Source organism: Misgurnus anguillicaudatus, unplaced genomic scaffold, assembly GCF_027580225.2.
Source record: "Misgurnus anguillicaudatus unplaced genomic scaffold, ASM2758022v2 HiC_scaffold_32, whole genome shotgun sequence".
NCBI lineage: Eukaryota > Metazoa > Chordata > Actinopteri > Cypriniformes > Cobitidae > Misgurnus > Misgurnus anguillicaudatus.
In genome coordinates, this window is record NW_027395282.1 from 376,503 (window position 1) to 402,234 (window position 25,732).

General features: G+C 34.8%; 5 protein-coding genes and 1 long non-coding RNA gene across 8 annotated transcripts in view; 4 read left to right on the forward strand and 2 right to left on the reverse strand.

Annotated features, from left to right (window-relative positions):
* Nucleotides 1-6,900, forward strand: part of LOC141363124 (uncharacterized) — a 127,609-nt gene extending 120,709 nt beyond the window's left edge. The window contains exon 2 of the long non-coding RNA XR_012368631.1: nt 6,495-6,900. This is a non-coding gene — a long non-coding RNA (uncharacterized lncRNA). The remainder of the gene's footprint in view (nt 1-6,494) is intronic.
* Nucleotides 990-6,868, reverse strand: LOC129453943 (uncharacterized). Of its 2 annotated transcripts, XM_055218352.2 has the most exons (3): nt 6,716-6,868; nt 6,304-6,598; nt 990-3,180 (listed from the first exon to the last, which is right to left on the reverse strand). In XM_055218352.2, the coding sequence occupies exons 1-3, from the start codon at nt 6,866-6,868 to the stop codon at nt 1,817-1,819; spliced, it is 1,812 nt and encodes a 603-aa protein (XP_055074327.2). In that variant the 3' UTR covers nt 990-1,816. The 2 variants fall into 2 exon arrangements, with proteins under 2 accessions (XP_055074327.2, XP_055074326.2); XM_055218351.2 differs by having other exon boundaries at nt 996-3,180; nt 6,304-6,868.
* A 1,231-nt stretch (nt 6,901-8,131) lies between the features above and the next one.
* LOC141363118 (uncharacterized) lies at nt 8,132-12,309 on the forward strand. Its single transcript, XM_073865670.1, has one exon. The coding sequence runs from the start codon at nt 8,750-8,752 to the stop codon at nt 10,217-10,219; it is 1,470 nt and encodes a 489-aa protein (XP_073721771.1). The 5' UTR covers nt 8,132-8,749; the 3' UTR covers nt 10,220-12,309.
* Nucleotides 12,310-13,423: 1,114 nt separating this feature from the next.
* On the forward strand, nt 13,424-17,277 carry LOC141363117 (uncharacterized). The gene is made up of 2 exons (XM_073865668.1): nt 13,424-14,030; nt 16,067-17,277. Exons 1-2 carry the CDS (start codon nt 13,457-13,459, stop codon nt 17,080-17,082), a joined length of 1,590 nt encoding a protein of 529 aa, XP_073721769.1. The 5' UTR covers nt 13,424-13,456; the 3' UTR covers nt 17,083-17,277.
* Nucleotides 17,278-19,203: 1,926 nt separating this feature from the next.
* Nucleotides 19,204-22,150, forward strand: LOC141363119 (uncharacterized). Of its 2 annotated transcripts, none has more exons than XM_073865672.1 (3): nt 19,204-19,488; nt 19,672-19,845; nt 20,683-22,150. In XM_073865672.1, the coding sequence occupies exons 2-3, from the start codon at nt 19,770-19,772 to the stop codon at nt 21,720-21,722; spliced, it is 1,116 nt and encodes a 371-aa protein (XP_073721773.1). In that variant the 5' UTR covers nt 19,204-19,488; nt 19,672-19,769; the 3' UTR covers nt 21,723-22,150. The 2 variants fall into 2 exon arrangements, with proteins under 2 accessions (XP_073721773.1, XP_073721772.1); XM_073865671.1 differs by having other exon boundaries at nt 19,206-19,488; nt 19,572-19,845.
* A 339-nt stretch (nt 22,151-22,489) lies between these two features.
* On the reverse strand, nt 22,490-25,445 carry LOC141363120 (uncharacterized). Its single transcript, XM_073865673.1, has 2 exons — nt 24,969-25,445; nt 22,490-24,635 (listed from the first exon to the last, which is right to left on the reverse strand). Exons 1-2 carry the CDS (start codon nt 25,408-25,410, stop codon nt 23,827-23,829), a joined length of 1,251 nt encoding a protein of 416 aa, XP_073721774.1. The 5' UTR covers nt 25,411-25,445; the 3' UTR covers nt 22,490-23,826.
* Between the last annotated feature and the right edge of the window lie 287 nt (nt 25,446-25,732).

Genomic DNA, 25,732 nt, shown 5'->3' on the forward strand with positions numbered 1-25,732 from the left:
TAGTATAGTATACATAATTGTTTTACAGTCCATATACAGAATTTAGTTACATCAGAAGTAACTGTAATTAAATTACAATAAAAATAAGAGTAATCCCTTACTTTACTTTTTCAAGGGAAAAGTAATTAAATTACAGTAACTAATTACTTAGTTACACCCAACACTGATCACAATATTCTGCATGCCTGTTTTATTAAGCTGCACCTAATTTTGTTCGTTCACATCTCCCCCCATATTGCCTTTATATGAGGGAGATACCTTAGATTGCCTTTCTGAGCGCATCTCCCTCATACTGTTTTATTAATAAGACAGGTATAATTTGGTATCTGCTTTGCAGATCTGCTTGTTCACATCACTTCAAACACGTTAATGCAAAAATATGACATTATTATCAAAATATTACAACTTTATTCTCGAAATATAACGATTTTATTCTCGTTAAATAACGACTTTATTCTCGTTAAATAACGACCTTATTCTCGTTAAATAACAACTTTATTCTCGTTAAATAACGACTTTATTCTCGTTAAATAACGACCTTATTCTCGTTAAATAACGACCTTATTCTTGTTAAATAACGACCTTATTCTTGTTAAATAACGACCTTATTCTCGTTAAATAACGACCTTATTCTTGTTAAATAACGACCTTATTCTCGTTAAATAACGACTTTATTCTCGTTAAATAACGACTTTATTCTCGTTAAATAACGACTTTATTCTCGAAATTATATTTATTCTGACATTTTTCTCGTTAAATAATGACTTTATTCTCGCATTTAAAGACTGTCATCTCGAGATGTTTTTTTTATTTATTTTAGCTTGGCCCTAATCCTCCTTCGTATGTGAAGCCATGATGAAGTGAGTGTTTATTAATCATATTATGATTAATGAGACACTTTAATACAAATTAATACATGTAAATTTAAAAAAAAACGCGTGACAAAAGAATATTAATCTTTTCACTAGAAAAAATATAGAGTAACCTGTTAACCATTTCAAAGGTCCCAAAATCAAATTTAAGGTAAATATATGTGTCAACAGTTTTTTAAAAATGTCGAGGATGAGATCAAAAGTCATGGACACATCTTTTTTTGCACTATTTCTTAATTTTTATTACACATTAATATTCTGAAAATGCCCAGAGAATATAGTAAAATGTCCAATTATTGTTTTCATTTTTTTTGTACAACATATAACGCACTCAGACATATTGGGACACATTGTGTAATGATATTTTCAGAACAAAAAACAAAAACAAAAAATACAACTAAAACATTTCTACGTTAAAATTATTATTTTGTTATTGAATTATGTTTCAAATCTTACTGCTAAAGTGAATGATCAAATAAATCAATTTATAATAAAAAATTAGTAAATATATATAATTGAATTAACAATAAATGAAATAACACACAGATGTATGTTTCTACTCTGATCTGTCAGAAGTTTTCTGGCAGTGATTGAGAAGAGAAATGACTGATACTTACTGATTTTTAGGTTTATGTCATTTTCTCTTTACAACCCTGAATTTTCTCTGGTATTTGCAAAAGATGTTTAGACAGATTGTACGTACATAAAAGAAGAAAAAGTATCATCAGAAATCACTGGTTTTAAACCAACTTCAACTCCAATACATAAAAACTTGTAATGTTGACCTCCACTGGCAGAAAGCTTTTGGGTTTGACTGGCTTACAGATTGAGACGCTGTGATGATTTCAGTGTACTTTGTTCTTTAGTATGTTTCTTCAGATGGGTCTTAAAAGATCTATATTAGTGAATCTCTCTCCACAGATCGATCAGAACTAAAGTTTCCCTCAAGTGTGACTTCTCTCATGGATTTTTAAGGAATATAACTGAGTAAACATCATCTCACATTGAGAGCATTTGTAAGGTTTTTCACCTGTATGAGTTCTCTGGTGTCTCACTAAATGGTCACGTTTTCTAAAACTTTTCCCACAAACATTACAGTGATGAGGTTTCTCTCCGGTGTGAACTCTCTGATGAACTCTGAAAGTACTTGGATCAGAGAAGGTCCTTCCACAGTGAGAGCAAAGGTAAGGTTTCTCTCCACTATGACTTCTCTCATGGATTTTTAAGTTATTTGACTGAGCAAAAGTCTTTTCACACTGAGAGCATTTGTAAGGTTTTTCACCTGTATGAATTCTCTGGTGTCTCACTAAATAGCAATGTTGTTTAAAACTCTTCCCACAAACATTACAGTGATGATTTTTCTCTCTGGTGTGAACTCTCTGATGAATTGTTAAATGAGATGGATCAGAGAAGCTCTTTCCACATTGAGAGCAGACGTAAGGTTTCTCTCCAGTGTGAATTCTCTCATGGAGTTTTAAGGAATATAATCGAGCAAAAGTCTTCTCACACTGAGAGCATTTGTAAGGTTTTTCACCTGTATGAGTTCTCTGGTGTATCCCTAAATGGTAACGTTTTCTAAAACTCTTCCCACAAACACTACAGTGATGAGGTTTCTCTCCAGTGTGAACTCTCTTATGAACTCTGAAAGTACTTGGATCAGAGAAGCTCTTTCCACAGTGAGAGCAAAGGTAAGGTTTCTCTCCAGTGTGAACTCTCTCATGGGCTTTAAGACTACGTTTAAGACGGAAACGCTTATCACAGTGTGAACATTGAAAGCATTTCACTTTAGAGTGAATCTTCTGGTGCAATTTCAATGAACTTGAATCCCTAAAGGTTTGTTCACATTCACTGCACTGATATGTTTTCTCATTAGTGTGTAAACGCATGTGTGTCTTAATATACGAGACATTGGAAAGTTTCATCTCACAAGGAGGACAATTGTATGTTTTTTCTCTTGTGTGAATTCTCTGATGAACACCAAGATTTCCTTTGGTGCGGAAATATTTGCCACATTCAGTGCAGTTGAAAGGTTTTTCACCACTGTGTGTCCTCATGTGAACTTTCAGCTGAGATAAGAAGTCAAAATCTTTCCCACACTGCTGACAGTGAAACTTCTTCTTCTTCTTTTTCTTCTGCTTCTTCTTCTTCTCTGTGTACTTTTGTAAATGAAGTTTCTTCTCTTGTAAGGTAGTAAAGCTGATCTTAGATCTGGTGAAGCGTTTCTGTTCTGTGTTTTTTCTCTCTAAATGTCGCTCTTTTGGTGTTGAGGACATTATTTCTCTATCCAAACATAATTCACTTTGCACATCTGAAAGAAACATGATACAAATATTTTACTTTATACTCTCATATAAAGACAAACATAAATTCTGATGTATCTGTTTAAATTAGGAAACAAAGTCCTAAAAATATAGTCCTGTGTCAAACTGTGACAGGTATTAAGAAACTAGTTATCCCAGTTTACAGAATAAAGTTCTTTCCAAAACGTTAAGCCAACATAAACTTTTTTTAATGTTAATCGGGTACTTATGTTGCGTTCAGACCAGCCACAGTAGAGGAGCCAAGCGCGATTGATTTCAATGTTTAGTCAATGTAATGATGTGTTGGACTCGCGGTGCAAATGAGGCGTTTATCGCGGCGCGGTTACACGAGGTTCCGCCTCATACCTCGAAACACGCGAGTTGAAAAATTAGAATTTTGACGGAAAAACGCGCCACTTTAACACCAATCAGGAGCTTGCACTAGTAGTGACATGATTGCAGACAGCGAGCACGTAGAAGCCTCTCACATGACGCGAATTTCCGCGTGAAAGTCTCGATAACTAGAATTTCAGGCGCGTCTTTCACGCGTGAATGAAGCGAGTTAAACGTGGCTGGTGTGAATGTTGACCTGCACTAACATTTGTGCTTTTTCAGTTGCTTAAAAACACATTACTGGCAAAAGCCTCATAACACTGTGTTCAACACAAACTGTGATACAATATTATGTGAGCAACATGTATGTACATGTTTGAAAGAAAAATGTTTATGCGTGTTTCTGAAAAGGCAGCATTTTTAAGGAACTGATATAAGTCCACAAAAAATTGGATTAATCCTTACTAAAGTTACAAAGGTTATTCAGTAAAGACGTGGAAATTATGATTTTCTTTGTGTGTGGTTTGATTAAAATTAAAAACAGCATCAGCACTCTCTAAAAATGCTATTTTTTAAACCCATTGCACAAAACACAGAGCACTTTCACTTCAAGTGCACGGATCTAATATGTTGTTACACTTAATTTATTTCTCAACTGCTTCATTTAGATGTAAAAGACTGTAATTACGACATTTTTAAATAATTGTTTTAAAAGAAAACAAGCTCAGTTGGCATTTGTGCGCTGTCTTTTCCATTTGCTTGTCTGGCGTGCGTTCAGAAGCTTAAAGATGTGAATCGGGCTTGCGCTATTAACGAGCCCTTTTGAGGTGCGCGCAGACAGAACTTATCAAACAAATCGAGATCTGTTTCGCATCTTTTTGTGCATGAATATTTAAATTGGCCAATCATGCCAGTGACTGTTGCATCGCTGCTAAACAAAACACATTCATTTTAACACGTTTGTAATAATTATTTTACCAACGATGCACAGATGCACAGAATATAATCCCTCATGTTGCAGTAAATTAGGTAAATATGTAACAAAATTCCAACAACGTTTATACGCAAAAGTGCCTTTTTGAGCAGTGTTATGTGCACATTTTCTATTTTAATTGTATACATACATACATATGAAGAGTTTCGTTGCAAAATTTTTGTCAAAACATGCTTATTATTATGTTATCATGTTATTATTTTGTTTTATGGTGCTACTAGTTGTATTCTTAAGTTATAAAGGTTTAAATCAAAACAAAATTAAAAAAACGGAGTTATCTCGTTTTGCAACGAAACTCTTCATATATTAATATTTAAACAATATTAGGATATTACAACAGCCGTGATAATAGAGGTAGGGGAGACCGGGTATGATTGTAACACTTTTTTCTCCAGCACCAAAACTACCTTTTTATTTTAGCTACATGTCTGAAACTTTTAGACAATGTACCCACATTTGTCTACTACAAATGGAAACAGTTTAAATTTCTACAACTATGTCACAGACTTTTTGAGATGACGACAAATACAAGATGGTCCTTTGTTACAACCTACCCAACTACTGGGGTAAATTGTAACACATACTGGGGTAAGTTGTAACAGGTAGACAAAATGCCCAAAAACTAAGGGTACTTCAATTGTTATGCCACAACAACAGTTTTATTTTAAATGAATAGCTTCAACAATAAAATGTGTGTGAATATGGGGAGTTTATGTGTATATTGTATGTGTTTGTGCATGAATTGTCTTGAATTTCTAAATAGTTCCATGCAGACGACCCAGAAATCTTTCTCATCTGAAGAGGAGTTATCAGCCTTCACTCTTTTCCCGGCAGTTTATTTTTACCTTCTTGTTTTGGCTTTTCACATGGTGTGAAAATCACAAAAATGTTCTTATTTGTATGTAAGGGTATGGTTTCCAAACACGTGTTACAACCTACCCCATCACTGTCACCCATTGTTTAGCTAGCTGTATTAGCATGGTTCTTTGAAATTAGCAGAAGGTTGATAATACACCATTCTTTACTAGAGAAACTGAAGTTTGACTTGATACAACACATACAACATTATCTACAGCAGTGGAAGTTCTAAAAAAATATTATCTTGTTAGTTTTTTTTACTTTCTTAACTCAGAATTAGATTTTCTGCTGTAGCTTTAGGAGAGATGGCAATACAGATGGCAACACCTCCATGTAGGATCGTAAAGGAAGTCTGAGAAAACTGAAACTGTTACATGACTCCTATCTTATCCCTGATTCCTGGAATTGGTAGTGTTACAACTCTCCCCGTGTTACAACTATACCCGGTCTCCCACGACTCCGAGAGCAATATTTCTTTTATACAACTGTTCGCCCTACGATTTTTCATAAATAAGGCCCATATGTTTTAAACAATGAGAGAACATTTAAAAGATGACGTTAATTTAATCTTTTTAATGTTATCGTATTGTTTAAAACAATAGAATTTAACGACAGAATGACAGAATTTAACATTAGTCTAACATTAACACAACCAAGATATGTTTTTAAAACATAACAAAAAAAATTTGGAGACTTTTGCTTTCAAGGAACTTTCAAGGAACACCCTCGAAAAAAACAATAGAAACATCACGGAAATTCTACTGGTTTCTAATAAAACCATTACACCCAATAGAATTTATGTGATGGTTTCTATTGTTTTTTTTAGCAAGGCGTTCATAGAACTTCTGTTAGCTGGGATGATGGACATGAAAATGCAATTAAGATGAAATATATTCAAAATATTTTAACCCATGACCATAAATTAAAAACAAATAAAAAACCATACCTGAAGAAATAAAATCATCAGTGTGATCTTCATCTTCTGTAGGTTCAGTTTTTATTTCTGTGGGTTCTGTTTTAATATCTGTTTGGTTCCGACTGTGCATCGATTTAACTGAACACATGTTGAGTTTGTTCTGCAGGATCTGCTGCTGCTGTTCTCCAGCGTTACAGACAGAATCCAGAGACTCTGTAGAGGTTTGATCAGTAGATTCATCATCCTGATTACTGTCACACACTGTATGAGTGTCTGTGGGATTTGATTCAGTATAACAGAGTAAAGTCAGACTGAGCTCGGAGTCCTGTCTGTGTCTGGATTTCTCTTCAGAGTCCAGCTGTGGTTGTGATGTGCGGCTCTGATCTCTGATCATCAACACTGAATCCAGACATTCACTGGAGCTCCCACGAGCTGTACAAACCTCTCTCTTCAGTCCTTCATCTCCTCTTAACCTCAGCTTTGTCTCCAGTAATGCCACCTCTTTCTTCAGCTGAGAGATTTCTGTGATGAAATCATCAATATCCAGCATGGACAGATCAGTTCCTACTGATTTACAGCACATCTTATCTTGCATCGTCAACACTAAAATACACAGAGACAAGACTCTGTTTACACTCAATAAAACACTCAAGAGAGAAAAACACTGATGATACACAAACACATCACACGCGAGCTCTTTCTTTCTTTCTTTCTTTCTTTCTTTCTTTCTTTCTTTCTTTTCTGCAGCGCCTCCTGCTGTACTGGAGAGAGAAATTCAGACTGCATCTCTTTACATGTTGGTTAAATTCTCACAGAAGTGTCTTTAAATTGCATAAATCTACACAACAAAAATGTACACATTTATCTAGACATGTGTTCTGTCGAACAGATTCTAAACACATTTACAAAAGAATTGCAAATATATTGTTAAAAGTCATTAATTATCCTCAAATATTAGTGTCTGTATTCTGTTTTTAAAATTCCACTGATTGACTTGCCACTGACTGATGATGACTTAACATTATTTGTTGTTTTAACTTAGCAAAGCAAGTTCAAAAGGAGATAAAAATATTTAGGCCTAGTTAATAATATTTATGTATTTTAATTGCATATAAAATTTCCATCTATTAGGATTACATACTTAATAAATAATAAACATTATGTGATACATATTTGTCTGTTATAAAACCGGTACGATTTACAGAGTGCTTAAATTCATAAGAAACACTCCCAGTTTGACTTTAATTCTGTCAGATATGATCTTGATGCTTTATAGAAAATGTTTGTTTTTTAAGTTGAATTTTTTATAGTGTGTGTATGTGTACACAGTTCTTTAAAAATGTTACGGTGGATGAAAACCAAAGTCATGGACACATCTTACTATTTCTTAATTTTTATTATAAATATTCTGCTCCATTTGAGAATATCTAGGGTAGTAAAACATTCAGTTATTGTCTTCATTGTTTTTATTGTACAACATATAATGCACTGAAGAGACATATAGGGACGCTTTATGGTAATGACATTTTCAGAAGGAAAAATAATTAAATAAAAAAAACGTATTAAAAACCAGAACAGATGTTTTCCTGTTTTTTCTTTATATTTCATATTTTTGCAACTAACAAGCACATGCTAGTGTTTTGTACCGGTTACTGACCATATTCACAAAGTCACACAGAGACAGTGAAAGTCATCATTGTGAGAGCTTTTACGACAGCATAAGAAACATCAACCTTCTTGTGTAAGGAATGAACTGAAGTGTTGAGTGTCTTCTCTCTCCAGTACAGCAGGAGGCGCTGCAGCTCTTTAGTCCGCCGATAAACCTACTAAAGAAAAAGCTCGCGTGTGACGTGTTTGTGTATCCTCCTTTTATTTCAGTATTGATGATGAGAGATGAGATGGATGTGATTTTCTGTAAATCAGAAGAAACTGATGAGGGTTTACAGGATGATGAATCTACTGATCAAACCTCCACAGAGTCTCTGGATTTTGTCTGTAACGCTGGAGAACAGCAGCAGATCCTGCAGACCAAACTCAACATGTGTTCAGTCAAACTGGAGGACTGCTCAAACATCATCATGAAGATCAAAAGTGAACCCACAGAAGATGAATATGTAGACAATCATAATAATGGTAATGATTTTATTCTGTCAGGTGTGTATACATTGTTATTTGATTTTTGTTTGATTATTTGATTCATGTACTTTACTGTTTCATTTTTTCAATATATCCGGACTCCCGTCATCACATCCTCAGGAGTTTCTTCTTCTTAGGCTGAACTTGCAAGTCCGAACTACAAAAGGATGCAAGTCTTAGCATTCTTGGTGTTGAGAAATGGCAACATAATCTCAACTCATCCTTCTTTATGTAGATAAAAGTGAAAAGAGAATTTGACTGTTTCATATTTCTTTCAGATGTGAAGAGTGAACAATGTTTGGATAAAGAAATAACATCCTCAACATCAAAAAAGCGACTGATGGCACAAACTCTTTCCTGCATCACTTGTGAAAAGACATTCAGCTCACAGAGACATTTAGAGAGACATGAGAGAAAACACACAGAACAGAAACACTTCACCAGATCTGAGATCAGCTTTACTACCTTACAAGAGAAGAAACTTCATTCAGACGAGCACACAGACAAGAAGAAGAAGAAGATTCACTGTCAGCAGTGTGAGAAGGTTTATGTCTCTTCTTCTAATCTGAACATTCACATGAGGACACACAGTGGTGAAAAACCTTTCAACTGCACTGAATGTGGCAAATGTTTCAGCACCAAAGGATATCTTGGTGTTCATCAGAGAATTCACACAGGAGAAAAACCATACAAGTGTCCTCACTGTGAGAAAAGATTCAGACAAAAAGGCGATCTGAAGAGACACATGCGTTTACACACCAAAGAGAGACCGTATCAATGCAGTCAATGTGACAAAAAATGTAGGGATTCAGGTTCATTAAAATCACACCAGAATATTCACTCTGAAGAGAAACCCTGTCAATGTTCAAACTGTGATGATATTCAGTGTTCACACTGTCTTCAATCCAGTCTTATAGCTCATGAGAGTATTCACATTGGAGAGAAACTTTACATCTGTAGCGTCTGTGGGAAGAGTTTTAAACAACGTGCCAATTTAGTGTCACACAAGAGAACTCATACAGGTGAAAGACCTTACAAATGCTCTCAGTGTGAGAAAACGTTTGCTCGATCAAATGTCCTGAAAACCCATCAGAGGGTTCACACCGGAGAAAAACCTTACCACTGTAATGTTTGTGAAAAGAGTTTTAGACAACGTGACAATTTAGTAAGGCACCAGCAAATTCATACAGGTGAAAGACCTTACAAATGCTCTCACTGTGAGAAGACGTTTGCTCAGTCAAATAACTTAAAAGCCCACGAGAGAGTTCACACTGGAGAGAAACCTTACGTCTGTTCTCAATGTGGAAAGAGCTTCTTTGATCCATCTCATTTGAGAATTCATCTGAGAGTTCACACTGGAGAGAAACCTCATCACTGTAATGTTTGTGGGAAAAGTTTTAATCAACATGCCAATTTAGTGACACACCGGAGAACTCATACAGGTGAAAGACCTTACAAATGCTCTCATTGTGAGAAGACGTTTGCTCAGTCAAATAACTTAAAAACCCATGAGAGAATTCACACTGGAGAGAAACCTTACGTCTGTTCTCAGTGTGGAAAGTGCTTCACTGATTCACATTCTATCAAAGTTCATCTGCGAGTTCACACCGGAGAGAAACCTTACATCTGTAATGTCTGTGAGAAGAGTTTTAGTAGTCAACAGTCCAACTTTCTAATGCACCAGAGAACTCATACAGGTGAAAGACTTCATAAATGTTCTCAATGTGAGAAGACGTTTACTCGATCAGATGCCCTGAAGACCCATCAGAGAGTTCACACTGGAGAGAAATCTCGAGATTTGCTCATTTAAGAAGTTTGCATTGTCATCAGAAGAACAAACTACACTGAAATCATCATAGCGTCTCAATCTGTAAAAGTCAGTCAAACCCACAGTGCTTCATTTAGTTTTCATCTGGTTTAGTGTTGATGTTTGTTTGAAGCCAGTGATTTCTGATGATATTTCAGTCTTCTTTAGGAGATCAAAGGTTTTGACTTAGATTCCCCACGAACATACACATGTGCATCTCAAAAAATTAGAATATCATGTAAAGTACTTTATCTGTTCTAATTTAAAGGTGCCATAAAATAAAAAAAACTATTTTTTGAGGCATAGATGAATAATAAGTGTTATATTCATCGTGAGCCTCAAACGTGTTTGTTTCCTCATTTCTATGTAAACCTCATGCAAGCAAAAGGCCAATCTCAACGTAACACCAGCTGTGATGTCACAGTCTAGCCCGCACAGAGTCTGTGAGGTGCCCGCCAAAGCACATTCTATTAATAGTCTCAACTGTAATATTTATTGATTACATATTTTTTATATTAGCTTGGCTTGGTTTACGTATGTTACAATTTTAAACAACACTAAAACATATAAACAAGTCAAATAAAATAAAATAAACAAGTAAAACAAAAAAGTTTTAAGTAGACTATATCAAAAAGTAGCCCTCCAGATTGTTTTATCCATTGTGGTAGCCCTTGCTCATAAAAAGGTTGGAGACCCCTGGTCTAGATGTACGCCCCAACATTAAGTACAATGTTGTTAAAATGCTAAAACAAAGTTGAGACAGCTAAAATAGCGCTATATGCTAGTTAACGCTATATGCTAACATTTAGGCTTAAGTAAATCTCTTTGCTTGGACTACAACAAATATTGGGATTGATGATGTGGAGAAGACCGACATTATCATAATTCTTCCAGCTTCTGACTCACAGCCTGTAAGTTAACTCCTGTAAGCATTGCATTGTGAGCGAATCTTTCAAACATGGAAATGAGCGTCAGAGGTATTCAGACCAATCACAACTAAGCTGACCAATCAGGGACCCAGCGCTTTTCAAATCTTTGAGTTTTGTACAAAATCTGTGTGTTTCAGGAAAAGACAGAAATCTGGAGCTACAGAAATGTTCAGTATGTGGACAATAATGTATTTTTTGAACCATAAACCACTCAAACACATTGTATTATACCAAATACACAAAACAACATTGTTTTTAGCAATGAAATAGGTGCTCTTTAATGACTTTTAAACTTTGTTCAATTATGCACTAAATACTTTGTTAGGGCTCCTTTTGCATGAATTACTGCTTCAATATGGCGTGGCATGAAGATGATAAGCCTGCATGTGGCACTAATGAGGGATTCTCCCAAGTTGCTTTGATAATACACTAAAAGTACAACAACAGCATGCATAGTAGTAGTACTGTCTTAATATAGTAGTATAATAGTGACAATACGGTTTGTTTCTATTTAGTTTCAGTCCTTGATTCAGATTGGTCAATAGTTGTACTTTACTCGATTTGTTTTGTGATAATATGATAAAGCAGCTTCTTGTACTCTACTGTTTACTTAAATATTGCTGTTTTACACATTTGCTGGATGCCTCTCTCATCTAAGGGGTCCTTGCCCTCCAAAAAAACGTTGAAGACCGCTAGTTTTACTAAACATTATTCTATTCTACATAATTTTTCTTAATATTGTTTAATCTTATGTTGGATCTGTGTTGTCTTTTAATGTTGATACGAGTCTATAATGGTCTCCATTTCAAGGTTTTCATAAAAAATAAATTTCCACTGTGTCTGGAATTGTAACACTTCTTAAATCTGCTTCAGACAAGGTTAGTCAGGCCATTGGGAATGCAACAAAGATTATTCAATAAACCATCTTTATTTTATTTAACATAACCACAAGACCGATACAGAAATGAAGGGAATGAATGTGAAGTATTAACCATCAAAACAGAGTTGATATTTGAGTACAGATTTAATGATGGAGAGAGAGAGATTTAATGAAACAGGACTCTTAATTGGAACGTATCCACCCATTTTCCCTCCTTAAACCTAAAACCTTAAAAATCATCATTGTGAGAGAGCTTTTACGACAGCATAAGAAACATCAATGGTTTGTGTCTTCTCTCTCCAGTACAGCAGGAGGCGCTGCAGCTCTTTACTCCGCCGATAAACCCACTAAAAAAGAACGAAAGAAAGAGCTCACGTGTGATGATGTGTTTGTGTATCCTCAGTGTTTTTCTCTCTTGAGTGTTTTATTGCAGACATCCCAAGTCTCCCGGAAGTTCCGGGAGTCTCCCGCATTTTGATAGCGGCTCCCTGATGCCCGCAAATTAGTTAAAATCTCCCGGAATCTAGAGCGAGCAAGAAAGAGTAGCACGCGCACGGCAGAGAGGGAGGGGGAGACCTTGCGTGTGTGTGCTAGTGTGCCTCATTAAGCGCATGTAAGACAGAGAGCATCCTGATTGGCCTGCTCCGGTAAATCAACCAATCAATTGTCAGTGTGGGCGGGCTTTTATCTCTTCTCCGGACATAGATATATACAGTTCTCCCGAAGGTGAGTTCAACAAGTTTAATATCATGTGCATATTTTTCAGGCTGGCTACTAGTTGCCAAGGCTACATGAAAACAACAAACTCCTTAGACCTGCTTAAGGTTGCAATAGAATATAAATAAAACAGTTTATATAAATATTATAAGCAGCTTATATAAATAGTAAAAGTAATCTACATATTGTAAAATAATTAACAAATAATTGGGTAACATTTACAATAAGGTTCATTAGCTAACATTAGTTTACTACATTAGTTAACATATAATAATGAACTGCATTTATAAAGCATTTTTTATCTTTGTTAATGTTAATTTAAACATTTACTAATACATTATTCAAATCTTGTTAACATTAGTTAATGCACTGTGAACTAACACAAACAAACCATGAACAGCTGTATTTTTATTAACTAACGTTAACAAAGATTAGCAAATACAGTAACAAATGTACTGCTCATGGTTAGTTCATGTTAGTTAATACATTAACTAATGTTAACAAATGAGACCTAGTAAAGTGTTACCAATAATTGCATAGGCCTCTAGAAATTAATATTATGCTTTTATATCTTGAAATGTCATATCCTTGTCCTCCTTAATTTTTTATTTTGGGGGGGGGGGGGGTAGGGGGCTTCGGGATAACTCCCTGAAATGACTTTTTGCAGGTTGGGATGTCTGTTATTGAGTTTGGTCTCTGTGTATTTTAGTGTTAATGATGATGGAGGTGATGTGCTGTAAATCAGTAGGAACTGATCTCTCCATGCTGGATATTGATGATTTCATCACAGAAATCTCTCATCTGAAGAAAGAGGTGGCGTTACTGGAGACAAAGCTGAGGTCAAGAGGAGATGAAGGACTGAAGAGAGAGGTTTGTACAGCTTGTGGGAGCTCCAGTGAATGTCTGGATTCAGTGTTGATGATCAGAGATCAGAGCCGCACATCACAAACACAGCTGGACTCTGAAGAGAAATCCAGACACATACAGGACTCCGAGCTCAGTCTGACTTTACTCTGTTATACTGAATCAAATCCCACAGACACTCATACAGTGTGTGACAGTAATCAGGATGATGAATCTACTGATCAAACCTCTACAGAGTCTCTGGATTCTGTCTGTAACGCTGGAGAACAGCAGCAGATCCTGCAGAACAAACTCAACATGTGTTCAGTCAAACTCATCGACTGTAGAAACCTGATGATGAAGATGAGAAGAGAAAACACAACAGAGGAAGATCACACTGAGGAAGAAGACGACTATGATGATGACGATGATTTTATACCCACAGGTATGTCTCTTCTGGTGTTTTTTTTCACAGTATATAAAGGTGCAGTACGAGAACCTCAAACACGATTTCCTCTTCCGAAACCTCGTGCATGCAAAAGATCGCTGGAAAACAGACCAATCACAACATAACACCAACTGTGACGTACAGTCCAGATGTAAACCCCAACATTAAATTACACATTAAATTAATTAAAGTGTTGTTACAATGATAAAAACAAAGTTGTGACTGCTGAGTTAGCGCTATATGCTAGTTAACGCTAGTAGTCAGTGTTGGGGGTAACGCATTACAAGTAACTTGAGTTACGTAATAATATTACTTTTCTGAAGTAACGAGTAAAGTAACGCATTACTTTTTAAATGTACACATTAATATTTGAGTTACTTTTTCAAAAAAGTAACTCAAGTTACTTTTGTATATTAATTAATTTGATTAAAAAATATGTACTGAATTAAACTAAACGTATGCACTCTCTGTGCCTGAGTGGAAACAGTTTGAGTCAGAAACTGAGATGGCAGGCCAGAGCTAAACATTTTTGTGATGAAATATGCAATTTCTGAAGGCAGAACTTTTCAGTCATAAAAACACCTGCAAGGCCTGAAAGAGATCAAGCTTTAGCCAAGAAAAAGTAACGCAAAAGTAACTAAAAGTAACGTAAGCATTACTTTCCATGAAAAGTAACTAAGTAATGCAATTAGTTACTTTTTTGGGAGTAACTTAATATTGTAATGCATTACTTTTAAAAGTAACTTTCCCCAACACTGCTAGTAGTTAGCACTATATGCTAGCGTTTAGGCTGAAGTTCTATTGACGTTAGAGTTACGTTTTGCAGGTCCATACTGAAAAAAAACCCCCACAAACTTATCACTCAGAAACGTCCATTAACAATCTCCAAACAATTAATTATTCCTCAAAATCTGATACAGACTCAAACATAAGATCTGTTTACACACACACAGAGCTACTGAAGGAGAAACAGCCAATCAGAGCAGAGCTCAACATTATTATTCATGACCCTTTCAAATAAGGTAATAATAGACCATTTCATTATAAAGACAAATCCTAGGACTGTAAATGGACATGAAAAACATTTTTGCACTTAATAAAGCCACAAACTTTTCTTCTTCCAGGGACAGGTTGTAAAAAGTGTAAATATGAGGTGGGCCAAAAGTACCCATATTTTTACCTTTTATTTATTTTTTACTTTGACCTATTATATATATTTTATATATATATTTTATATATATTTTATATATATATATATATATATATATATATATATATATATATATATATATATATATATATATATATATATATATATATATATATATATATATATATTTTATATATATATATATTTTATATATATATATATTTTATATATATATATATTTTATATATATATATATATATATTTTATATATATATATATATATATATATATATATATATATATATATATATTTTATATTTATATATATAGTTGAAAAACTATACTGTTCCCTGTTTGTTCATGTTAGTTAATCCATTAACTAATGTTTACTTATAACAAACTTATTCTGAAGTGTTACCAATATGTTTATAGGCTAGTTATTAAGAATGATATGCTTTTAATGCATTTAAAAAATAATAATAATATAATGTATTAAAATAAAATAATAAAATTAAAGCTTTACATTTTACTTAGCGTCAAATGTTTCTTTTTATTCACTGTTTTTTTCAGTGTTGATCATTACAGCAATTACAGATGTGACTGTTGAGTTCATGAGTTTTTCAGTAATGTGTGTAAAGGAGCAAAATATATTTTTATAAATGCTTCTCTTTTTGTTTGTGTAGTCTATAAAAATATGGCGTTGATTTTTAAATGACTTTATTAATTCTGATTACATTATGAAGGGTATCTGTGCACACTGTGCTCCCTTGAAATTATTTAGTGCATGATGCCCCTGAGTAAAATCATGCTAAATTTACTATTTTTGCATTTGGTGGAAATGTAAGTCATAATGAATTTTTAATGTTGTTTGTTTTTCTTTTAGATGTGATGAGTGAACCAGGTTCGAATGAAGAAATAACCTCTTCAACATCAAACGAGCGACGGACAACACAAACTCTTTCCTGCATCACTTGTGGAAAGACATTAAGTTCACAGAGACATTTAGAGAGACATGAGAGAAAACACACAGAACAGAAACTCTTCACCTGCAGGAGATGTAAGATCAGCTTTACTACCTTACAAGAGAAGAAACTTCATTCAGAAGAGCACAAAGAGAAGAAGCAGTTTCACTGTCAGCAGTGTGGGAAGAATTTTGACTTCTTATCTCATCTGAACGTTCACTTGAGGAGACACAGTGGGGAAAAGCCTTTCCACTGCAGGGAATGTGACAAATATTTCAGCACCAAAGGAAATCTTGTTCTTCACATGAGAATTCACACAGGAGAAAAACCGTACGAGTGTCCTCACTGTGAGAAGACATTCAGAATAGAATCAGGTTGGAAGAAGCACATGCGTTTACACACCAATGAGAGACCGTATCAGTGCAGTGAATGCGGAAAAACATTTAAGCATCCGTGTAGTCTCGTATCGCACCAAAAGACACACACTGAGGAGAAACTTTATCAATGTTCACACTGTGATAAACGTTTTAGTCATAAATCACACATGAAAGTCCACGAGAGAAGTCACACCGGAGAAAAACCTTACGTCTGCTCTCACTGTGGAAAAAGATTTTCAGATCCGTCTCATTTCAGAGTTCATAAGAGAATTCACACTGGAGAGAAACCTTATCACTGTAATGTTTGTGGGAAGAGTTTTAATCGACATCACATTTTACTGTCACATCAGAAAACTCATACAGGTGAAAGACCTTACAAATGCTCTCAGTGCGAGAAGACGTTCACTCGACCAGATGTCCTGAGAACCCATCAGAGAGTTCACACCGGAGAGAAACCTTACGTCTGCTCCATCTGTGGAGAAAGATTCACTTATTTGGGAGGTTTTTATACTCACAAGAAGAAACATACTGAAGGACAAAGTACACTTGAATCATCATAGCTTTCTGTTTATTTAGAAGTTTCATGCTGATTGGAAGCCAAAAACAATGGGTCTCATTCACTAAGCAAGCATATGTACAAATTTGTGCGTGACGAACATATCATGATTAAACCAAAACGTTTGTATCAAAATGTATTTTTAATGCATGAAAAAAAACATGAGCTATAATAAAAATACAAAGCTATAATTATATAATATGTTTATGTATAAAATTCACATTTTTATATTTTATACAACATTTCTTTCTGGTTCACGAATCTGATTCAAATCTTATTTGTTTCAAAGGCTTGTTAAAGAGAGCTTGGGACCTAAACGTCCTAAATTTGACCTCACGATCATTTCTCAAAACAAGTGCGTATGTGTGATTCATAAAACGAACGTATGCACAGAACACCGATATGAAATCTATTTCGCAAAATATCTTAAAATTGTGCACAGCTAAATAGCTTCAAATCTCTGCATTTAAACCTAATTAATGTCATTATCATATAAAATGCTGCAGGTTTTTGGAAAATAATGCAATCGGACAAGCAAAGGTGCGTAAGTCTACTCACACTTACGTGGTGCTAAACACTTTTACACATCAAATAAATACAGATAAATATAAATATGGACTTTGCTGTGGATCTTTGCGTACGCACACTTTACCATCAAATCTGTGTGTATGCACGCTTTATAAATGAGGATAGTGATATCTTTGATAGTCCAGGTGCTGTATCGTGGGCTTTATCTTCACCATAAAAAGGACATTTAGTGTCAGCTAACCACTCCTTAGCTATTAGCAAGACAGTTAAATAATTGTCTATAATTTTGTAGTTTAACATTTAATAATAAAATATAATTTACTATTGTCGCATCAAAGGACAACATGTCTAACATTTTTGTAGTGCTTTGAAAAAGTGAAATATTGGAAAAATTCTGAGATGAAAAAATGACATGTGCACACAGTGGTTTTTAGTAACATGGTGACTGAATATAAATGGTTTTCTTTAACTAATTAAAGTTGTGGAATTGCCAGAAATCAGATATAGTGTGAAACCGGACGACATGGATTTCAGTGACAAAATTTAGCTCCTATTTAGAAATAATATGGATGAAAAATATACTTTTTTACTATAAATCAAAGGTGTAAAGTAATTTTGCTCACTGCTCAAGTACTCAACTACGACATCAAAAGTGTTTTTTCTTTGCCAAACTTTTATTTTACTACATTTTTATGCATAAAATCATACTTTTCACCCCACTACATTTCATAAATACAAGGTCTTTTTACCCTTAATACTTAAAATAAAATATTCATAATAAATAAATAAAATAATATAATAAAATTATAAATAAATAAAAAAAATGTTGTGCCTTCTTATTAATATCCAATTAATATCCAAAAGTAACTTTGTTACTTTTACTTATGATGATACATTTTTAATGTAATTAGGTATTAAATTAAATTTAATATGAAATGTACTGGATTTAAAAGAATGGTATTATGCTTTAGAATGTAGAAGAAAAAAACACTGCAGATACTTGAAAACTGTACTTTTTTTTACAGTAACTGTACTCAGTACTTACCACTAATAAACATGTCATTTTTTAGTATGTGTTATAACCCCGGGGTTTGTTAAGGAGTATGGAGGGGTGTAACAATGAAATGATGATGATGTGTCTTTTTAATGGTTCGTGTGTGACAGCCAAGGACAACGACAACAAGTATAGTTCAAAAACTGTAATTTATTTACAAATGATGGTGGATATAATTTCCTATATATTCATTTTCCTGTCATTCCTGAGGTAGGGTCTTTTAAACCATCAGTATAAACTTGAATACTTTCATAATATAATATCTTATTTTTGTCTCCAAATTTATTACAACCTCTGGAAAAATCCAGGCCAATATCTCTTCCCATACAGGAGACAAATTATACTAAGTCTCAGCAATCTGAAATTTATCTGTTAAATAATTTATTTTCCACCATATTCCAAATGATTACTTAAAACATCCATAACAAAAGTCTTTATGCACTTTGAGTAAATTAACATAATTTTATGTCATCTCTGATATTTAAAGAGCTGCATAGGCCCACATTAAAGAGTTTTACGACAGAAGAATGAAGTGTTGATTGTCTCCAGTACAGCAGGTGGCGCTCTGCACTTCGCCGATAAACTCACGAAAGAAACCGAGCTCGAGCTCAAACATCAAACGCTTTGTGTTTATCAGATTTAGTAGTTATCAGATTTACTTTAATGTACTTGTTGATTTTAATTCGTGTAAATGTATATGTTTAATTGATGTGTTTGTGCTGGAATCTTTAAGCATCCACAGAGGAGAAATCAGAGTGTTTTTTTGTTTTGTTTATTGCTGACATGTTAAGTCTAACGTCAAGTGGAGATAAAGGACGGAAAAAAGAGGTTTGTAAACATACTTTACCTGAAACACTCTGTCTGTTTGATCATTTATTAATCATATAATCTTACTTTATTTGTTGTTTCAGGTTTGTTGTGAATCTTTCGCACAGGAACTCAGTCTGACTTTACTCTGTTATACTGAGTCAAAGCCCACAGATGATGAATCTACTGATCAAACCTCCACAGAGTCTCTGGATTCTGTCTGTAACGCTGGAGAACAGCAGCAGATCCTGCAGAACAAACTCAAGATCTGTTCAGTCAAACTCATCGACTGTAGAAACCTCATGATGAAGATTAAAACTGAATCTACAGAAGATGAAGATCACACTGATGAAGATGATAATGATTTTATAACTTCAGGTTTGTTTGTTTTTACTATTGTTCTTAAAACATATTTTGTTCTGAACTTTTTATGGCCCCCTTCATGATTTTTTATTTTTTGCATGTTTGTCACACTTTAATGTTTCAGATCATCAGACTAATTCAGATATTAATAAAAGATAACACAAATAAACACAACATGCAGTTTATAAATGAAGGTTTTTATTATGAAGGGAAAACAGAATCCAAACCCACATGACCCTGTGTGAAAAAGTGATTGCCCCCTAAACCTGATAACTGGTTGGGTCCCCCTTAGCAGCAACATTGGAGGTTTTTTTACACATGATCTGCCTTTTTAAGGTCATGGCACAGCATCTCAATATGATTGAAGTCAGGACTTTGACCAGGTCACTCCAAAGTCTTCATTTTGTTTTTCTTCAGCCATTTGAAGGTGGACTTGCTGCTGTGTTTTGGATCATTGTCCTGCTTCAGCTTGAGGTCACGAACAGATGGCACTTTTTCACACAGGGTCATGTTGGTTTGGATTTTGTTTTCCCATCATAATAAAAATCTTTATTTAAAAACGGCATATTGTGTTATCTTTGATTAATATTTAAATTTGTTTGATGATCTAAAACATTAAAGTATGACAAACATGCATTAATAACATGGGGTATAATGAACATATAACATCACTAATATAATACATTTTTGTCATTTTAAAATACTGCCCACGGCACTGGTGGTGATCTCGGATGAGGTTCTGTGGAGCTCTCAAAAATATTTGTCTCGACTGTCACATGCAGCTCTAGCAAAACTGACAGTGTGTGAATATAGATTGGTTTTAAATATTGAATGCTGTTATGTTTCTTTCAGATGATAAAAATAATTCCTGTTCTAAGGGAGAAATAACGTCTTCAACATCAAAAGAGCGTCGGACAGCACAAACTCTTTCCTGCATCACCTGTGAAAAGACATTCAGCTCACAGAGACATTTAGAGAGACATGAGAGAAAACACACAGAACAGAAACTCTTCACCAGATCTGAGATCAGCTTTACTACCTTACAAGAGAAGAAACTTCATTCAGAAGAGCACACGGAGAAAAAGAAGCAGCAGCAATTTCAATGTGAGCAGTGTGGGAAGGTTTGTGTCTCTTCTTCTAGTCTGAACGTTCACAAGAGGACACACACTGGTGAAAAACCTTTCAACTGCACTCAATGCGGCTATTACTTCAGCAACAAAGGAAATCTTGATGTTCATCAGAGAATTCACACAGGAGAAAAAACATACAAGTGTCCTCACTGTGAGAAGAGATTTATCCGCAAAACTCATCTGAGTAGACACATGCGTTCACACACCAATGAGAGACCGTTTAAGTGCAGTGAATGTGGAAAAAGCTTCAGGGATTCAGGTTGTCTAAAGTCACACCAAAAAATACATTCTGATGAGAAACTCTATCAATGTTCACACTGCGATAAACGTTTTCGTCATCAATTTCAGCTAATACCCCATGAAAGAACTCACACTGGAGAGAAACCGTACCTCTGCTCTCACTGTGGAAAGAGCTTCTCTACTCCAAGTTCTATTAGTGTTCATCTAAGACTTCATACTGGAGAGAAACCTCATCTGTGTAATGTTTGTGGGAAGGGTTTCAGAAGACTTGACGTTTTTAGGAAACACCAGAGAACTCATACTGGAGAAAAGCTTTACAAATGCTCTCAGTGTGATAAGATATTTGCTCGTTCAGATGTTCTGAAAATCCATGAAAGACTTCATACTGGAGAGAAACCTTACCAGTGCTCAATCTGTGGAGAAAGATTTGCTCAGTTAGGCAGTCTTAAACCTCACCAGAAGAAACATGCTGAAGAACAAACTACACTGGCATTGCACCTCAGTCTGAAAAAGGCGGAGTAAGTGTTTACTGTCAGTAGAGGTCAATGCTACGTTGAGTTTTCAGGTGGATTGATTTTTCAGGGATCAAGAGGTTAAATGTGTTTAGTTGTGGTTGTGGCCTTTAACTTTAAAATAACTTTTGGCCTTTAAAATCCAGTGTTTACCCATCCAAAATAAAATGGATCAACAATGAAAGCAACAATCACTCAGAACTGAAAGCACATAACGCCATGATTTTTCTGACGTGTTTTCTGCTATACATGCAATAATGTGACAAAGCTTTTATTCTAACTGATGTGATTTTTATTTAACCTGATGCAATTTTTATTTTAACTGATGTGATTTTTAATGTAATTGCATTAAAGCACACACTGATGTACACTGATGATTGATCTGTTAAGTACTTGAGAAGACAGGGTGTGTTTGTGAATAAAGCTTTCTTAAACATATACAGTATTCATTAGTAAGCATTACATCATGAATACAGCCCTGACTAAAATGGCCAACTGTCATTACTAAACTGGAAATATGTTAATATTCTGATGGCAGTATGCGGGTCAAAATATTTTTCACAGCTGTCATGCTTACGGCATCTAGTGTTTACCCATCCAAAATAAAATGGAGCACACCCATGTATACACTTTTTTACATGCATGTACATCCGCCTTTCCCTGGTCTTAAGGTGTCACACTGTGTGTTCAGTCACGTCTAATTAAACCCCAAACTCCTAAACTCAAAAACTCTTCCACCAGACAGCCCTAAACAAAATTTAAATTAAATAAAATCTTCCCATCATATTTTGAATGTCACCAAAGAATGATTGCCCGCATTCTCCACCATTAACTGTTGGGGATATACAGTTAAAACCTGTTGATCAGTGATGATAAATAAAGACCGGAAGTCAGAGATGACGTTAATAGAAGAAATTTTTACTGAAGAGAATTCTTTGCAGTTCACACAGCAGAATTCAGCTTAAACACTCAACAATGAGTTCCTATCTGCTCACACATTACAATACAGAAGTATTTGTACTCTAACAGAGATAATAAAACATGATTCTGATTGGTTGAGCTATACATAAACTTAGAGAACTACATGGATGTCCAGTTCAGAGCATATCTAGTTTGATTAGCAAGCAGTCAGTTTAGGGACAGAATGACCACAGGTCATACCATCTTTAGCCCAACATGCCTCAGAGCACTGTTTGTTTGGGAAGTGTAATAAAAACATTATGATAAGAAGTGCTTTCTTTTCTTATATTTACCATATTTGAAAACTATGGCAACTATGGTTTTACTTGTGATTTTAACCCAGAGAAATTTACTTAAATCACTTTAAATATTGCTTATTATTCCACGAGTCTGTTGAATGCTGTTTTCTGATTGGCTGAGAAATGTTCCATGGGTGTTAATTTTTTACCTTTTTTTGTAATGTGATTTAGAGGTATTTAGTGGTGCAATTCGAATTGCAACCAACCTCAATTTCAAAATGCAATGAGAAACGGTAGTTGCCACAGGATGAACATGTAATCGTCTGACATAACGTAGCAAAATGGCAGCAACTACCATGTAGGGGGACCCGCTGTGTATATAGATAAAACGACTCATTCTAAGGCAATAAAAACAATACAGTTAATTATGTAAGGTCTTTATACACCACTGATCTAGTTATGCAAGATATAGACTTACTTAGAAGTTAATAATATAAAAAACTGCTGTAAAGTTAGAACACTTAATTAAATCTTCAAGACAATATCCTTTGTTTTTTCCCCCAAAACACACAACCACATCCACTATCTCACACACAATGTTTTTGGCTTCCAATCGACATGAAAGTTCACTGAACTTATTCTAAATAAACATAAAGCTACAATGATTTCAGAGTAGTTTCATCTTCAGTTTGTTTCTTCTAATGAGTCTTAAAAGGTCCTACATTAGCGAATCTATCTCCACAGATGTAGAGGTAAGGGGTCTCTCCAGTGTGAACTCTCTGATGGGCTTTTAAGGAAACTGACCCGAGTCAACGTCTTCTCACACAGAGATCATTTTTTTTATGTTTTTCACCTGTATGAGTTCTCTGGTGCATTTAAAAGTTTGATTGTTGATTAAAACTCTTCCCACAAACACTACTGTGATAAGGTTTCTTCTCTGGTGTGAAGTCTCAGATGAACTCTGAAATGAGATGGATCAGAGAAGCTCTTTCCACATTGAGTGCAGACGTAAGGTTTCTCTCCAGTGTGAACTCTCTCGTGGGTTTTTAAGGAACCTGACTGAGCAAACGTCTTCTCACACTGAGAGCATTTGTAAGGTCTTTCACCTGTATGAGTTCTCTGGTGTGTCACTAAATTCACATGTTGTTTAAAACTCTTTCCACAAACGTTACAGTGATGAGGATTTTCTCCAGTGTGAACTCTCTGATGAACTCTGAATTGAGCTGGATTAGTGAAGCTCTTTCCACACTGAGAGCAGACGTAAGGTTTCTCTCCAGTGTGAATTCTCTCATGGACTATCAGATAAGACTTATGACGGAAACGTTTATCACAGTGTGAACATTGATAGAGTTTCTCTTCAGAGTGAATATTCTGGTGTGATTTTAATGAACTCGACTCGCCAAATGTTTTTCCACATTCACTGCACTGATACGGTCTCTCTTTGGTGTGTAAACGCACATGTGTCTTCAAACAGCCTTTTTGTCTGAATCTCTTCTCACAGTGAGGACACTTGTATGTTTTTTCTTCAGTGTGAATTCTCTTATGAACATCAAGATTTCCTTTGGTGCTGAAGTAATAGCCACACTCGCTGCAGTTGAAAGTTTTTTCACCACTGTGTGTCCTCATGTGAATGTTCAGACTAGAAGAAGAGACATAAACCATCAGTCGCTTTTTTGATGTTGAAGACGTTATTTCTTCATCCGAACATGGTTCACTCTTCTCATCTGAAAGAAATATGAAACAATTAAATTCTCCTTTTACTCATTTACATCAAAATAGGATGAATTGAGATTCTGTATCTTTTTCTATGTTCACACAGAGACAGAAGATCATTGCACACTTTCTGTGATACTGTGATATTTTCTGAGACAACGATTACTATACTGTGCAAATCTCATACCATTACAACAGTAACCGCATGATATTTATGTAACCAAATGTTTTAATTACCAATAATATTGTGTCATTTATTCCACTCAAATAAATTATAATGTATAAACGAATGCAATTCATATCATAATATACATTTAATAAATATATATATAAAAACAACATACCTGAAGGAATGAAATCATGATGATTGTCTTCATCAATGTGATTTATCAACTCTGCTGTAGTTTCAGTTTTTATTTCTGTAGTTTCAGTTTTTATTTCTGTAGTTTCAGTTTTTATTTCTGTAGTTTCAGTTTTTATTTCTGTGGGTTCAGTTTTAATTTCTGTAGCTTCCATTTTTATTTCTGTAGTTTCAGTTTTTATTTCTGTAGTTTCAGTTTTTATTTCTGTGGGTTCAGTTTTGATCTTCATCATGATGTTTGAGCAGTCCTCCAGTTTGACTGAACACATGTTGAGTTTGTTCTGCAGGATCTGCTGCTGTTCTCCAGCGTTACAGACAGAATCCAGAGACTCTGTGGAGGTTTGATCAGTAGATTCATCATCCTGTAAACCCTCATCAGTTTCTTCTGATTTACAGCATATCACATCCATCTCATCTCTCAACATCAACAATAAAATATACGGAGATAAGACAAGAGATAAAACCATTGAGGATACGCTAGACAAGCACTTCTTCTTATGGCACTCGGACTGCAACCATGACTTATCAAGTGCATACCGCCACCTACTGTATCGGAGTATGCAGCATGGATTTCTATTTAATAATAGTAAAAAAGGGAACAAAATAATTTAATAAATACCCTAAATCTTATAATACATCCCTTTATTCATCCCGATATTCAACAACAGCGTTCTGGGTATTTTTAACCCCTTCTCTAACCAAAACGTCCAAAAAAGGTTACATTTTCTTCCTGTTTGACTTATGCTT

Coding starts and splice junctions, on each gene's coding strand:
- LOC129453943 (XM_055218351.2), bottom strand. CDS start 6,868: ATGCAAGATAAGATGTGCTGTAAATCAGTAGGAACTGATCTGTCCATG. Junction 3,181..6,303: donor TGATGATTTTATTTCTTCAG/GTATGGTTTTTT, acceptor TGTTTCTTTCAG/ATGTGCAAAGTGAATTATGT.
- LOC141363118 (XM_073865670.1), top strand. CDS start 8,750: ATGGCACAAACTCTTTCCTGCATCACTTGTGAAAAGACATTCAGCTCA.
- LOC141363117 (XM_073865668.1), top strand. CDS start 13,457: ATGATGATGGAGGTGATGTGCTGTAAATCAGTAGGAACTGATCTCTCC. Junction 14,031..16,066: donor CGATGATTTTATACCCACAG/GTATGTCTCTTC, acceptor TTTTTCTTTTAG/ATGTGATGAGTGAACCAGGT.
- LOC141363119 (XM_073865671.1), top strand. CDS start 19,444: ATGTTAAGTCTAACGTCAAGTGGAGATAAAGGACGGAAAAAAGAG. Junction 19,489..19,571: donor ATAAAGGACGGAAAAAAGAG/GTTTGTAAACAT, acceptor TTGTTGTTTCAG/GTTTGTTGTGAATCTTTCGC. Junction 19,846..20,682: donor TAATGATTTTATAACTTCAG/GTTTGTTTGTTT, acceptor TGTTTCTTTCAG/ATGATAAAAATAATTCCTGT.
- LOC141363120 (XM_073865673.1), bottom strand. CDS start 25,410: ATGTTGAGAGATGAGATGGATGTGATATGCTGTAAATCAGAAGAAACT. Junction 24,636..24,968: donor TCATGATTTCATTCCTTCAG/GTATGTTGTTTT, acceptor TATTTCTTTCAG/ATGAGAAGAGTGAACCATGT.